The sequence below is a fragment of the Chelonoidis abingdonii genome, chromosome 16 (assembly GCF_003597395.2).
Source record: "Chelonoidis abingdonii isolate Lonesome George chromosome 16, CheloAbing_2.0, whole genome shotgun sequence".
In the NCBI taxonomy this organism is placed as follows: Eukaryota; Metazoa; Chordata; order Testudines; family Testudinidae; genus Chelonoidis; species Chelonoidis abingdonii.
The window spans coordinates 17013068-17029805 of record NC_133784.1 but is presented as its reverse complement, the minus strand read 5'-3'; the positions used below and the strand labels follow the sequence as shown (position 1 = coordinate 17029805).

Here is a 16738-nt window from a genome sequence, read left to right as displayed (position 1 = left end):
GGGGAAGATGTGCACTGGCAGATATGGAAATCACCGCCAAGCACCAGGGGCCCACGAATCCATACCAGACATGCACTCCAGAATCTCATTCAGAAAATGTGTCTCTAGCCTTTTTAGTGCTGAAGTAACCCTGAAAACATGAACGGAATGTGTAGCAATAATGGTATCCAATACATCACAGATAACACTCAGCGGGTGTGATTTGCCCTGTACATCTATGTCAGGGCCCCGCAGGTCTCCAATTCCTCAGCCACAACATTCAACTTCAGCTGTAGAATTCACCCTGTGCTGTATCAGGCTATTTCCTGTCCCCTTGCCTGGCTAGGACCTGCCTGCAGCTGCCTCTTGGTCCCCAGTGTATGCTCCCTGCACAGATCTATGGTGCCAGGCAATGGGGGGAGGGGTCAGAGAGGTAAAACTGGAGCCAGGGAGCTGGAAGTACAGCCAGAGCAGCAAGGCAGCTGCAGATGAGCTGCTGATGCTGGCTACAAGCTGCCCCCTCTCCAACACAGATTGGCAGGCCTGGGCATAATCGGTGCTGCCAAGGCCCCTGCAGTCAGCAAGCACAACAAGAACCCAGCATCAAAATCAAGCAAGTTATGTTGAAGAGGATTTTCTCCAGAGCCACGGCTGTGGGCCTGGGCGTGGGAATTTGAGGGATGTCACAGACAAACCATGCCTAGCAGTGCTATGGAATTCAGTCCCATTGTGCTGCAGACTGCTTGTGCCATGCCACCAGCACTAAGCCCACAGGACAGCTCACATGTACAGGAGCCTGGCCTTGGACAGGCATTGCAGGGTAACACTTTGCTAACTGGTTTAGCAAGGAATACTGAAAACAGACATGCCCGGATGAAGGATGTTCCCCCCAGTAGGGGCCCTGTGCCTAGTTGGACTCCAGCAGGGCCTGGTCTGCAGATGCTGGGCACCCACGGCGCCCCTGAACTCTCAACATCAGCCCCTCCATAGGCTTTACTTTTCAGGGACAGAAAATGCCCTGTGCTTTGCCCACCAGGTCCAACAGCAATGTGTTCCCATGGTGCTGCTCCCAATTCACAGCAGGAGGAAGCAAACCCTGGTGCCAATGTAATTAGGAGGGAGGGGCCATGAGCTGTACTACAGGGGTGCAAACTGCAGCATGCACAGAAGTTCTGTGATGTAACTGCACTGGACATTGCTGACGTGAACTTAGTCCTGCCATGAGTGCAGGGGACTGGACTAGATGACCTCTTGAAGTCCCTTCCAGTCCTTTGCTTCCAATATTCTATTTTACATTAACGTAGTCTTGTGTGTACAGAGCAAACTAGGTACCTTGCAGTTCATGCCAGCAGCGTCCACACCGCAGCTACAGTGCAGCACTTTGGTGGACACTGCATTTCACACACCTGCAGTCTGTATTATTGTGCAGCCTTAGAGCAACTTCTCCACAAAGCACCTGCATTCAGTTCTTGCCATGCATCAGAAACACTCACCATTTGCTGGACTCCCCTCCCCTAGCAGGCACCCAGCAGCAGTTTGCTCCACACCGGAGATTCCCATTCCCTGGAGAGAATACTGCCACACTCCACTGGGCCTGTTTTGCCAATCAACCAGCTGTCATAGAGCCAAGCCCAGCAACTCCCAACTTGCCCTGGTCCCAGAGAAAACGGAGGTGAGTGCTCTGCCCACCTACCAGCGGATGCCTCACACTCAACAAGAACAGGAGTACAGACTGTTACACCCTAAGTGCCCCAGAAGGGGGGAGCTCATCTACTCTTGGTCACATAGCTGCCTGGGATTGAGTTTAAAGGTCACCTTTGACGGATTTTTTTTTTAAATGAGATTATCCATTGGAAAGTAGCAAAAAAGACCCAAAGGCAGCCTGCAAAGATTCCACCACCACCCCTCCCCCAGGCACGATGGTGGAGGGTGTGGGTGGCATATTTGCAACTCTCACCCTTTAATTAGAGGGCTGGGGATAGACTCTTTAACAAAGAGTCACTGAACATAAACAGCTGTTCAGTGTACAGCAGCATTAGACAGTCTGAATGGAGCTCCCTTTCCTCTCTCACTCAACTTTCACTCTCCAGCCTTATGCGCTATTATTTTACTAGTTCTCCAGCCCCAGAGTCTTCCAGGCTAGACACGAATGGAATTTCTCATGGAAAACACAAGCAGAAAAAAGGGTTTCTGAAGACACCTTTCAGGCTTTCTGTAGCCACCAGACAGTGCAAAGAATAAGCCCCATTCACAGTCTGCTTTGCAGCTCCCTTTAACAGCAAATTCCAGCACTCACCTATATCTAGTTTTCTAGCTTTGTACTAGCCTTTTAGAAGTTTAAAACCAAGATCTGACGCAGACTTGCCCTTCCCATTAGCTGACCACTTTGCGTGCCTGCAGCAGCTCTGCATCCGTCAGACAGCTACTGCTGCAGGGGAGTCCATGGAATGGGGCAGGGGGAGTTTTCACAAGTGCAATATTGCAATGGTGCAGAACTCTATGTAACACCACAGACACCTGACCCAGAGGCCTGAGAACCTGAGTGATTCCCCATCATGCTAGCGGCACAGCCCAGCTTGTGAGGGCACAGCCTGAACCCTTCGACTGCTTTAAGCTGTCTTAACTACAAAGTTAACCAGGCTCCCATGTACACACAAACCTCTGACCTACATTTGACAGAGCTTTCAGCTCAGACCAGCTAGCTCATCTGGGACTATTGGCTAAAGCCCAGGTGCTGCTTTCACCTGGGCTTGTAACCTACCCAGTTTGCAGTAAGGAAGCAGGTTCATGCCAATAGTACTCCAGTACCTTCCCACAATTCCTCATGTGCCCAGGACAGACAAGTTCTCCCATGACTCACTGCAAAACCATCAGAGGATCTCAGCTTACTGCAGTGCTAAGAACCATGGGATATGCCCCTAGTAGTCCTAGCAACACACTCGGAGGAGTGCAGCATCAGTGTGGACCCGTGTTCACAGTGTGGCTGCTCACATCTGGGCTAGGTTAACCCAAGCACCATTACCCTGTGTTAGCTCTGCACCAGAGACAGACCCTTTAAATCATGCGCAGAAGTAAACCATTTGAGTTCCATGACTATTAGGAGCCAGGGAGAAAGGGTAAGTACCCTACCAAGCTGCTACTTTGGCCAAGGGTTCAGCCATGGGAGTACAATATTCCTGGCGGTTGCCAGGAGGAGCTCAACCAAGGCCTGGCAGCATCTGCTGAGAATAGAGGAAAGAGGAATATTTATACTAAGCAGGGCTAGTCAATGCAGCAGGGAGCCCTGCAAAGATGCTTACAGGCAGAAATCAATGGTCCCCTCATCCAGGTCTATCAGACAGCTGACAATGTCTCCTGCCGCCCAGGACTACAAAAAAAGAGAAGAAAAAGGTTTAGAGGCTTATCCAGGTGTTCGACCAGCTTCCTATTGGATATTCCCAAACCAGAGCACAACCAGATACCTACCCTAGACTCTTGGACTGGGAAGAGAAGAACTGGCCAAAACATGGGATTTCTGGTTTATGGGAAATTTTGCGTTTTACAATTTGGTTTCATTACAAAAAGGAATGAATCAAAATTTGTGTAAGTGTCCCATGAACCAGAAATCTCCCCCCCAAACACACACCAAATTCATTTCAGTAACACTGACATGTTTCCAAAACAAACACAAGTGTCAGTTTAGGGAGCCCACTGTCCATGAGTCTGGAAGCCCTGGGGGTCCCTGGCCAGGGCAGTCCACATGGCAGTGCTGTCACAGATCCCAAGAGAGAGTGTCAGGGCTTCCATGCTCCTGGTTTCTCAGCAGGCAGTTTGGGAAACCCTGTTAAGTCTTGGCTCAATCCAAGGTTCTCAGGAGCTTCCAGGGCCCCCCGCATTAGAGTCCCTGCTCCACAGCAGGGGCCCTGGAAGCTCTGGCAAAGCCAGGTTGCCCAAGAGTCAGATACCATGGAAAACTGGGGTCCCTCGCCTCAGGGTAGTCTGTACAGTGGGAGGCTCTGCCTCCCAGATCTGGTGTGGGACCAGGCACTGTGTCTCAGCAGCCCCCCAGAAAAGCTTGTGCCAATTTCACTTGCAGAAAGCGAAGCTGACAAGAGCCTTCCAAAGACAAAACACACACAAGCACCTGTGGATGAACACTTTTCCCAAAGTGATCACTCTATATCCAACCTCTCAGTCCTCATCCTCAAAGAAGCCTGCACAATTCCCTCAAAAGACAAGCCTGGGAGTTTAAATTCATAACTTTGCTAGGCTCTAAAAATCATGGACTGAATAGAGATACTGGATTTATAGTTTATTACAATAATCCACTACCAGCCTCCCCCAGCTGCTCCCCATGCCCTTCCTTTCCTCCCTATTAATGGAGGGCTGTTAACGGGCCACTTCACCTTGAACAGTCCCTTGAAATGTGTTACCTGCTTCAATAATCTGTTCCACCTCCTATTTAGCTGTGGCACTTGAGTACTTTTCACAGACCTGAGAAGCCTGTCTCAGTTCCCAACAGAAATTGGTCAATAAGAGATATCACCTCACCCACCTTAGAATCATAATCTCTAAGACCGAGCCTTGCAGGCAGGCATAGCCAGGAGCATTCATTCTGACCTTCCTGACAGAAATTGGAAGTTTTCACAGGGAAGATTTCAGTTTTGCAAAGAGAGCAATTTGGGTTGTTTTCTAACAACCCTTTTTTGGCCAAGTCTAGTGAGGACAGCACAGGACTTCTCCTTCCCACAGAAGCTCACGCAGCATCGTCAGCCACCTCTGCACAGTTGTGCACACAACCCTCAGGGGCTCTCCTTGTTGGCCATCACTAGGTTTATGCGTAGGACTGTGGCTGTGTCAGACCCACAAACCCAGCAGAATTAGCCACAGGGCAGCAGCATTGTTTAACAAGCAGCAAACCAAATGGTGCCCTCCCAAGAGCAGTAACAGTGCCAAGCTGAGGTTCATTCCCATCAGCAGCTGCTCAGTGAATTGAACTAGACAGCCAAGCAGCTAGGTCTGAATACGTAGGTGCTGTAAGGATGCAATGTGCTACCAGGAGCATAGGTCAGTGATTATCAGGCTGCCTGCATCCCCAAGCTCACCTGGAGCTGGCCCCTTCCTTCCCTTTTAAAGGGAACATGGCTCTGCTAGCTCTTCTCTTCCCCTGTCGGCATTCACAAAGACAGTGATGGGGGTCAATGTGGTTTGAGAGCAGCACTGCCTCTCAGGACTCTGCTAACTGCTGCACAGAGCCTGCTCCTCTCAACACCTCCGTGTCACTGCTGATGCCAATTAAGGCTTCTGCAGAGCTCAACACTGCAGCTGGGGAATGCTAGACCCTGCAATCACAGTGCTGCACTAGCAACCTAACCTGTTACCTGGGGGAAGGCCCAAGAGCAAAGGGGAGCTCCCTCTTGGCAGCCATTGAGCTCAGGCACTTACTTTACCATAGTTGGTTGTGGTGACGTTCCACTTGCGCACCCTGTTTCCATCATATGCATACGAATCTGGAGTGTCTCCAACCCCCTCCTGCATAGAGAGGAGGCCAAGAGTAGAGTCAAACTGTCTGGGCGCAAGGAGCCCAGCCCAAGCACCTCACACCCAGAGGGGCAGCCACTACAATGGGAGCAAAGCCACAGGGCAGAGAAAATGGGCTTTCTGGCACTCAGCAGCATGCACACTCTGCTGGAGGAAGGATGAGAGCGTTGGACTATAATTCTAGTAATAGACACACACACACAGCCCCCAGACCTGTGGTCTAACAGAGCATCACCTGTGATCCTCCCAGGGCAGCAGCAGATTGCTCTCTGCACTCCCACAGCACCTGCAAAGAACCTGTTACCCAGTGGCACTTGCACTCTCACTTCCTATGCCTTTTTACAGACCACCACCCCACTGACCTGCAACCCAAACAAAAGAACAGGAGCAAACCACATACCAAACACTCTAGCCAGTGAGACACCACCAGCTTGCTCCCCATGCCCTCCGCCTTGCCAATCACACATCAACATTCCAGGACAAACTGAAAACAGGCAGGCCAGACTCCAAGTGAAACAAACAATCCCCAAATGCCTGGCAAGAGTTTACCAGGCTTTGCTTATGCCAGCCTGAGAAGCCATGTAGCATCTGTTGGCAAGAACAATGTTGAGGCCCAGATGCTACCACTGTTCCCATCAGCCCTGTATATCATGCTAATGGTGCCAGAGGAGAGTGCAGCAGGGAGCCTTATGTATCCTGAGATGCAGCATTTGCTGTCCCTAGCTGTGTATCCAAGCGTGAGCACATAACACATGAGGGATTTGGAGGACATCTGCATTGTACCCTTGTCTGCAAATGCAGCAGAAACAGCTTTTATGAGGTCTTTATTATTTTATGAAGATGTGACATTTACAGCGTACACATGTGCTGGGAAGCAGCTTTAGTGCACCAAGACAACAGAACACACCCCCCACCTCGGCATGTAGGCCAGGAACAAGCTGCAGAGCTGTGCAGTCACAGTACCTCCTGATTAAACCTGCAGTTGAGAGTGCACCAGCCAATCTGCATGAGCCCTTGGGAGGAGATGAGCACCTCGTAGATCCATTTGCCTGGAAGAGGGAGGAGAAGAGCAGGGATGACAGAGCCAGACAGCACAGGCTAAGAACTCAGTGCAACAGATGAGCAGGCAACTACATTGCCACTGCAGGAGAGGATGTCAACCCCAACCCCCTCTGCCAACTCCTCCCATTTGGTATCAGACAATGGCTTCCCTCCCTTCCATCCACACAGACCAAGTGGAAGGATTGGGGTTTTAAAGGCCTGATGAGGCTGCAGCGTATCACAAACATCCTTGCCTCTTCAGCTGGGTAACCTGCGACTCCCTTCTGCCATGGCAGGCTCTCTAGCCACACCATCCACTCACTGCACTTACCTTTATACACGCAGGTCGTGGCCCTGATGGAGCCAAAGTTGCTGTGGCCAATCACCTGAGCCAAGGAACAAACAAGGGAGATTTGTACAGCTGAGGCAGGCCCACAGATTTCCCCCAGCCCAGGCCCCACCACTGGCACTTCCCATTGCATGCAGCCCAAGTCACAGGAGACTTTTCCAACATAAGTCAGGGAGACAGTTGCTATCAAAGAAAGCATATAAATTCCCAGGATCTTCAGCAGCAAACAGTCTGGAGTTACCTGGATTGGATACATCCCGTAAGGCATGGTGTTTGCAAATACATTAGGAGCTTAGCAGGAGCTCAGCAGCAGCACGAGGGCCCAGCAGCAGCTGCCAAGTAAATATAGCTTGCTGCGGGTGCTGCTGAGAGTACAAGAGGAGCGGGAGAAAGGTCTGGATCCTAGATAAGCCATGTGAAGCTAGGATGAAGTCACAGGTTCAGTATATTCAGCCTGGAGACAAGGACTAGTGAGTATTTACTAGGGTTCCCACCGGGTTCTTTCCAGACACTGAGAAATAACAACCCATGCTCTAAGGTGCTCCTGATTTCAAGGCAGACAAGTAGATGGGGTTCAGGGAGTGACAGGCAATTTACACACACACCAGTCTGACAATGCGCTCTAGATCAAGGGGAGGATAGAGATGGGGTGGTGGCAGGCAAAGCAAGGAGGACTGAGGAAGAACAATGAGAAATTGAGACAGAGGTGTAAGCATGGGGCAAGGGACATAAGGGGGCAGTGAGGGGCAGGATCGCTGAAGGCAGATGGAGAATCTGCTAGATCCCAGCAGACTGGGCCAGTTTGCTCTTTCAGTGAGTGTGCTGGGGGAGAAAAGGCTGCAGTAAGTGAAGGCAGCAGGGCTCAATGGGGAGCAGTGGGTTCAGTGGATGGCAGGAAGCAGGCCTGCTTGGCCAATGAGGTAGAGCAAGTGGAGGAGGAGAGAACAAGTCAGTGCAGTGTTGGGGGCTTCCATAGCACCATGGCAGGAATAGAGAGAATGGATGTTGGAAGTGAACCAGGGAGTGAGAATGGACAACAGGCTAGCGAAGAGAAGGATGCATGAACTGCCTGGCCCCTACTGACCAGAGACCTCTGGTTACCCAATGGCCCTGCAATGCTGCCTTTGATTTTTGTTTGCTCTTTCACTGACTTAACCTGCAGCGCCTGGGTATCACAGAATACAGGCTAAGTGCAATGCACCCTCGAGGTGATTTCGAAAAACAATTGAGAACCACCTCAGAATCTTAAACCTCTGGACAAAAGGCTATGCAATAATACCAGAGCAGGAGCAGCTTGCCTGAAATGCAGTTTGAAGGCACCGCTAGAACTCCTCCTCTTGGAGAATCTGTTTCACTCAGGAGTGTTACAACCTCCCAGACCATCATCATTTAACAACACACCAAAATGGTGGCAGGGGGATTTGCTTTGAAGAACATATTGCAAGAGGACAACATAGGCCTGACGACAGACCTTTAAATCCCCAAGGGCCATTCCACACACACTGGGCTCCTTGTCACACTCACCCCAAGTAGGTCATCATCAACCAGGAGGAGTCCCTCAAAACCACTGGTGTGGTCCAATACCACAGTAGAGGGACCAAGTCGACCCTCTAATACCTGATCTGAAATGAGAGTTGCATGAAAGCCAGTCAGAGCAGCAGAGAAAGCCACATGGCACTTGTAGTACAAGAATTTCGTGGAAGCCATGGTATAGACTAGAAAAGAACACCTGGATTCTGCAGCTGAGGAGGAGCAGTAGAACAGAGTTATAACATCAGATTATCAGCCCTTCCAGGAGGCAGCAGGCTCAGGGTGGAATTTAAACGGAAGTTCTCAAAGCAATGCATGATGTTTTAGCCATGCAACACCCAAGTCACATGGCCACTCTCATATAGCACCTGGAAAATTTACCCCAACAGTTTCAGTGGCTTCAAAATAGTCTGGAGGTCATCAAAGCTAAACCCCCAGCCAAACATTAGACTAAAACACTCCCATCTAGTGGTAGCAAGACACTCACACAGTAGATATAAGCTCATGACTAGATACATGAAGAGGCAAAGCATCACATCTTATGGGCTGTGCTTTAATGACTGCGGGGGAGAACAAATGCCTCAGATCATGGCAGGTAAAAGCGTGGGGCTGAGGAAATTCAACAACGGTAGGAGAATGCATCAGAAGAATAAGCCACAGAGACTATCAACAAGCCTGCATATTCCACTGAAGAACAGGACACTCCAGCTATTTTGCAGTATGAAATATCAGCAGTAAGAGCTTGCTATATCATTGCTAAGGAGATGTCTCCAACACATCTACCCAAAACAAGAGTTCACTGCATGAGTTTGTCCATTCTTTGGAGCAAGCACCCCACCATCCATCTGGAAACATGGTTGTTACAAATAAGAACTGATCTATTGCAGGGTTAGCCCACAAGTGCTTAGAATCCAGGAGTTAAAGAGATGATGAATCAGAACATAGGGAAGCAAGAACCAAGCTCATTTAGGAATCAGTTTCCCATGAGACTGATTCTTCTCCCAATAAGGCACACGAGGAAGCTCCCAGAGGACCAGACACCCAGTATCTCCTACCTTGACTGTCCTCCGCACCACTGTCCTCTGCCAGCAATTTGTCAAGGTGCTCCTGCAGGTTCTGGAATGTCAATGGCTTCCTGGGAATAAAGAAGAGTTCCCTTCAAAACTCAAAGAGAACAGGAGTACTTATGGCACCTCAGAGACTAACAAATTTATTTCAGCATGAGCTTTCACGCTGAAATAAATCTGTTAGTCTCTAAGGTGCCACAAATACTCCTTTTCTTTTTGCGGATACAGACTAACACGGCTGCTACTCTGAAACCTTCAAAACTCAGTGTGTCACCAAGGTTTAATGAGTTCACACCTTGAGTGGCTTGTAAGACAGAGCTGCTGACTGTCCCCGCCATTGTCCTTTGCTGCTATTTATAGTAAAGCTCACAGTAAGAAGTTCCACTTATCTGTGTTACATATCATTAACGGAAGGAATTTGAGGCAGGCAGGCATGCTAGGATCAAAGGCTGAGACGTGAAGAAGAACAGTGTTTGCAGAGAGATAAGCTAAATTACCAAAGGCCCTCAAGTCTTGGGTGCTAATCAGCTGAGGTCAGAAGCAATCCCATGGGGAGTACTGTGAAACTGGACAACTGCATTACCACAGTGCCGAAAGCCCCATTCATGGACCAGGATCATGTTGTGTTAGGTGCTGTACAAACAGAGCAAAAGGACAGTCCCTGGCCCAGAGAGCTGACAATCTAAATATAAAACAAGAGACAATGTAGACAGACAGATGGGGGCACTCAAGGAAACAATGAGACAGTATTGGGCAGCATGACAGGAATTGGTCTTGGTGCACCTGCAATCTATCTAACTGCTGTCCAGATTTTGTAGGCATCACAGGACAGGAGAGTTTTCAGGAGGGCTTTGAAGGAGGATAATGAGATAGCTGTGTGAATGTTTAAAAGGAACTCCACCCAAGCAAAGTACAGACCACTACCAGAGAGCACAGCGGCCTAGGAGGACTGCTTCAATATGGCAAGTTCCATCAGACAAGAGCTATGTTTGTCTGCACCTGAGTTGAGATGGTAATGTACTGGGATTAGGCAACAGCCTTCTACTTCTCAGCTCAAGCCCAGGGAAACAGGAAAAAACCAAACAGAAGCCAGTTTGTTGGACCAATCACCCTTTCCTGGTCGTCAGTCCCTATGTCCTTAAGGCTCCAGTCATCAAACAAAGAATTGGAGTTCTGAAAACTGACACGCTGGTGCAAATGGAATATTCCAAGGCATGCTGCCTGGAAAGTTTGTGGCAAAGTAACACGAGACAGTCCTCCCTCCTCCCCCCTTAACCTCAACTTACCAACAGCCAAGAGGGCCCAGTGTTATTTTTAGAGGTGATGACAGATCAGATGTGAGCTCAGAATCTAAGCATAGTGGGAGGAATGTGACCCCCAGCGTCTTTTAAACACAGCCAGCCATAAAGAGGAACATTTCACCAGAGGGGCTCCACACCATTCCAACTGCAACTGTACCCACCTACAGGGCTTCCAGTGGCAAAGCTGAACACGAGTTACGCAACAAGAGGCCCCAGGATTCTGACCCACAGAATGTGAAGCAGAATTGAAAGCATAAAAAGAATTTCAATGCCACAGCTTGGTGTCTAGCTTTACTTTTGCCCTGCACAAGCAATTTCCTTCAGATAACACCTAATAATAAAGATACCAAGTATCAGAGGGGTAGCCGTGTTAGTCTGTATCCACAAAAACAAAAAGGAGCCTGACAGCACCTTAAAGACTAACAGACTTATTTGGGTATAAGCTTTCATGGGTAAAAAAAACCCATTTCTTCAGATTTATGGAGTGAGAATTACAGGCACATGAAAAGAAGAGAGTTACTTTACAAGTGGAAAGCCAATGTTGAAGGTCCATTTAGTCAGGGTGGATGTGGTCCACTCCCAATAACTGATGAAGTATCAATACGAAGAGAGAGAAAATTGATTTTGTAGTGAGCCAGCCACTCCTAGTCTCTGTTCAAGCCCAAATTGATGGTTGTAAGTTTGCAAATGAATTGTAGCTCTGCAGTTTCTCTTGAAGTCTGTCTTGAAGTGTTTTTTTTTGTTGCTGTTGTTGTTGAACAATGGCTACTTTTAAATCTGTTGTTGTCCAGGGGAGATTGAAGTGTTCTCCTACTGGCTTTTGTATGTTACCATTCCTGATGTCTGATTTGTGTCCATTTATCCTTTTATGTAGGGACTGTCTGGTTTGGCCAATGTACATGTCACCTACTACAGGACAGGTCCAACAAGGAAAATAACAGAACACCACTGGCTATCATGTACAGCCCCCAGCTAAAACCTCTCCAGTGCATCATCAACGATCTACAACCTAACCTGGAAAATGATCCCCACTCTCACAGGCCCTGGGACGCAGGCCAATCCTCTATTAGACAGCCCCCGGCACCTGAAGCAAATACTCACCAGCAACTACACACCACATCACAGAAACACTAACCTAGGAACAAATCCCTGTAACAAACCGCATTGCCTTCTCTGCCCCCATATTTGCTCTAGCGACACCATCATAGGACACAACAACACCAATCACATCATCAGAGGCTCATTCACCTGCACATCGACTAATGTGATATATGCTGTCATGTGCCAGTAATGCCCCTCTGCCATGTACATTGGCCAAACCGGACAGTTCATTTGCAAACTTACACCATCAATTTGGACTTGAATAGGGACTGGGAGTGGCTTGCTTACTACAAAAGCAATTTCCCTCTCTTCGTATTGACACTGCCTCTTCAATTATTGCGAGTGGACCACATCCATCCTGACTAAATTGGCCTTCAACATTGGTTCTCCACTTATAATGTAACTCCCTTCTCTTCATGTACCAATATAGATTTATATTTGTAATTTTCACTCCATGTATCTTTAGAAGTGGGTTTTTTACCCACGAAAGCTTATGCCCAAATAAGTATGTTAGTCTTTAAGGTGCCACCAGACTCCTTGTTGTTTCAGTAATAAAGAGATCACCATACAGTGCTCCCACGACTGACACAACAGAAGGGATATTACTGTCATAGGAAGTGTCACTGTATTACATATAACAATAGTAGCATTGTGGCTAGTTTACAGGGCACTGACTGCCCAATTTTCACAAACGCTTACACAACATTTCTGCAGCATTTGCCACTGCATAAGCCAACTGGCCAAGCGTGTGCATGATTGATCAGGAAGATGCATAGCTGGCCCTAAGTACATACAATCACTACATTTACTGTACATCTCCAAGGAAGTTAGGCCTGCAATTACATGTGCATAATTCTATAAGTCAGGCACTGGAAGTCTAATTGTGAGAAGCCATTAAAGAAGAGACTTCTGCAACACAATGCACTTCCACTGGCTTGTTTTTCCCCAATGCCAGCATCACAGAGAGGCTTTGTTACTGACTGACTCTGGAAAGGATCTCCCAGTCCAACATGTCATGACGTGTCCGGAGGAAGGCAGGTGCAGCTTCACTCGCCAGGTAACAGTTAGAAGGCAACCAGTACCTGTAAGCAGCTGCAGGCTGGATCCCATCAGCACTGGGGAAGATGCGGTGGAGATAGTCATTGAGCAGCTTGCTGTTCACTATCCCTGTAGCGAACAACAGAAGATAAGCAATGGGAAGTCAGGAAGATCACCCCAGAAATATCAACTGCACCTCCTTTGCTATGGTACATTCACAGCCCAGCTTGTCACACATTAACTTGCCATACAGACAAACCCTTACACTCTACTTCACCGAAAGGTAGAGGATTTGCACGCAGAGGAAAACCACTTCAGCACAGAGACAAGAGGGAGAAGCCCTTAGAGCAGAGAAAAGCCCGTCCCCCACCTTTAGGTCTTTTCTGCCCTGGAGTTTTGCCCAACTTGTCCCTGCCCAAAAGTGGGGTAAGATGCCCCAGTGCAAACTGCAGCTATTCGTCACACTGGAGAGGTGGCAGTGGTATGGCAGCACTAAAGGGTGGAAGTAGGGAAAATCCTCAGTGTCATCTAGAAACTGCAAACTGGCTCTTGCAAAGAACTCAGCCTAGGAAACAGGTGTGACCGCCTAACCCCACATCTACACACTATGCAAGGGCACGTACCTGTGACCTTGGGCTTCTCAGACTCAATGCTCAGCCTGTAGTTCCTCCGGGAAAAGGCAGTCCCAGCACCTCTCGACGTCATTCTTCACGGCTGTGTGAACCACCACAGAGGCCAAAGCTGAAATAGGAAGGCACACCAGTCTGTCATTAGGAGCAAGGAGACTTGTTGGTGAGAAAGGTCCCTCCCTTAGCTCTTGCCCATCATTATGAATCAGAGGCAAGTACAGAATGTCACTTAGGTTTCCCTGGCTTTAGAAGTACCCAACATGGCACTCAACGTGTACATGATGATGTCAGACAATTAACAGGGTCCCTGCCTGAAGAGCTTGCCATCCAACCAGAGAAGTTAACTGGAGTAGGCTGCCAGCCCCACCCTCAGTCTCACCTGAGGCCTGGGGGAGTGGGAGACAAGGCAAACATAACACATTGTAATTCAGCCATACCCAGCACCTGACTCAGGTCATACGACTCAGCGCCTGCATGCACCAGACAGTGCCCTCGACCCTCATAGGCTCTACAGCCATCAAAGAGCTTAGGCTGCCCCACACCTAGAGCCACTGCACAGAAACTGGGCAGCAGCAGTACATCAGTGCCCAGCATAGACATACCTCATTAGAGAAGGGGCCCAGGGACGGCCACGTGGTACAAATACCAACCTAGCAGTCCTCACACTCATCCTGACAATACCCCACATGCCCACAGAGACAGAAATAGAATAACACCTCATTCTTCTGTTTGACAGTTTGTACAAGAGGGAACTGCCTTGGTCAGTGATGGCAGAAGGCAGAGAGAGGCCTGAACCAGACAAAAGCAGAACCACATTGCTTACAAAGCAGAGAAGCCATTGAGCACCCAAGGGGTTTTTACAGGGACAGTAACTAATTTGGCTGGAAGCAAATGAGCTACTGGTGAAGCAGTTTTCAAGGTGAAAACCTAGCATTAGCCTGAATATTTCTGATTGAGTTTTAGTAATATTGGGAACAGAGTACTACCTCAGAGCCACCCCCAGGTACCCAAGTTGTCACCCTGAGCAGATCACCGGCAGAAAGCACGGTTCTCTAGACATCACTCATGTTGTTTAAAGGCTGCTACCAAGGACGGCAGACGTGTCAGTTGCAGAGCGCTTGTGAGCTAGAACACAGCTAACATCTACTGTTCATGAGCAAGCACTCTACTGAAAATCACTACAGTCCTCCCACAAGTCCTTTGGAGAACAGCTGTCTGATCAACTTCAGTGTGTTCCCTGCTCTGAAAAAAAGGAGCAGGCAGTGCAAAGCAAGTGCCTGCACCCAGTGGAAACAGCACCAAGCAAAGTGCAGGGTGGAGACTAGAGCAGCTCAGAGGAAAAATGGAGACCCAAGCCAACAATTTAAGTACCGCAGGAAGCCCATTGGTGGGAGGTAAATTGGGACTGCTAGGCCAACAGGCAGCAAAGAGAGAAACAAGAGACTAAAGAAAACACAGGATTTCTTCCAATTCCACCAGCGCAATGGAGCAATCCCTACTGCACAGTTGCCCTGGACTGTAGTGATGGTGGGGCACTCTCTCAACTCTCCAGTGGAGTGTAATGAAAAAAATGATGGGAACAACTCAAAGTTAGGATGTACTAAACCCCCAGAATAGCTTTCATCTGAGAGTCGGCCAAGAATGAAAGCAATACACCACACAAAGTTCACAATAATCTTGACAACCTGGAGAAAGTCTAATTTAACAGATTGAAATTCAGTTAGGACAAATGCAAAATACTCCACTTCAGAAGGAATAATCAACTGCGCAAATACAAAATGGTAAATGACTGCCTAGGAAGAAGTACTGAAGAGAAGAATGGGGTGGTTATAGCACATCACAGATTAAACAGGAGTCAACAGTGTAATATTGTAGCAAAAAAGATCAATAATCATTCTGGGATGTTGTGAGGATGTGAGAATTTTCTGTAATTTTATGAATCTTTGTGTGCCTCAGTTTCTCCTATACATAGTAGTGATACCCAGTGGGTGGGAAAGGACTGTTTGCTCTCAAGGCAGGTTAAGTGACTCAGGTACAGTATGAATGTTGCCTACCAGTCTGAGACTAAATGAGTCATTGGGAAAAGCCTGGCCAAGAAAACAATGGCAAATTAGTCGCCAGGACATCACCGCCCAGCAACCAACAACCCAGAGGGAGATAGATTTCCCTACCTCTCAATAGGAAAAAAGTGGGGGGGGGGATGTGGGGGAGAGAATAGGACCTGGCTGCTGGAAGCAGTTCACTCTCACCTGGGAACTGACCAAGGAGATCAGACACAGAGAGAGAGAGAGAGAGGGAGAGAGAGAGACAGCTTGTCTGGACTCTGACTAATCAGAATGGACTTGGGCTATGCTTTAACTTTCAGTTCTCTGGGCTACTATAAGGACTTCCTAAGCTGGGTTCCAGTTGACTAATAAACCTGACTGTTTTGACAATGGTGTTGAAATGTCACTGCAAATGTTTGGAGAGGCACATTAATCTCTAAAGAGTGTACAAATCTCTACCGGGGTCCATCTCATGTGAACTAGCTGAACAGAGCTCATGGGTTGAGGCAGGAGTGCTGGAGCACCAGAAGTTCAGTCCAATCCAAAGAGTCTAATCCTATGTAGGATAAGTGAGGTCCTAGGGGGTCCGGCACACTGAAGAGGTTCCTCCTAATTCAGGGGTGGTCAAATGTTTTGGCCCAAGGGCCACACTGGGGAATATAAATTGTATGGCAGGCCATGAATGCTCAGAAAATTAGAGTTGGAGTGTGGGAGGGGACGAGGGCTCTAGTTGGGGGTGCAGGCTCTGGGTGGGGCCAGAAATGAGGACTTCAGAATGCGGGAGGGGGTTCTGAGCTGGGGAGTGGGCTGCAGGGGGCGGGGAAAGCTCCAGCTGGGGGTGTGGGCTCTGGGGTGGAGCTGAGGATGAGGCGTTTGGGGTATAGGAGGGTGCTCTGGGCTGGGATAGAGGGGTTCGGAGGGCACAAGGGGGATCAGGGCTGGGGCAGGAGGTTGGGGTACAGGAAGGGGTTCAGGCTCCAGCTGGAGTTGTGGGCTCTGGGGTGGGGCTGGGGATGAGGAGTTTGGGGTGCAGGAGGTTGCTCCAGGCTGGGATCAAGGGTTCACAGGGTGGAAGGGGGGGGCAAGGGGTTGGGACATTGGGAGAGGCTCAGAGGGGCAGGCTCCGGGCAGCGCTTAC

The 16738-nt window shown here is 48.9% G+C and overlaps 1 protein-coding gene across 4 annotated transcripts in view; it reads right to left on the bottom strand.

Moving 5' to 3' along the window:
- The window catches only part of RNF123 (ring finger protein 123), a 143741-nt gene that overhangs the window by 122061 nt on the left and 4942 nt on the right, over positions 1–16738 (bottom strand). For all 4 annotated transcript variants that reach the window (XM_032765768.1, XM_075072953.1, XM_075072955.1 and 1 more), the window contains 8 exons: positions 13550–13667; positions 12971–13055; positions 9475–9554; positions 8414–8511; positions 6872–6926; positions 6463–6548; positions 5404–5490; positions 3279–3346 (listed from right to left, as the gene is read on the bottom strand). In XM_032765768.1, the coding sequence (XP_032621659.1) occupies positions 3279–3346; positions 5404–5490; positions 6463–6548; positions 6872–6926; positions 8414–8511; positions 9475–9554; positions 12971–13055; positions 13550–13631 (641 nt within the window). In that variant the 5' untranslated portion in view covers positions 13632–13667. The remainder of the gene's footprint in view (positions 1–3278; positions 3347–5403; positions 5491–6462; positions 6549–6871; positions 6927–8413; positions 8512–9474; positions 9555–12970; positions 13056–13549; positions 13668–16738) is intronic.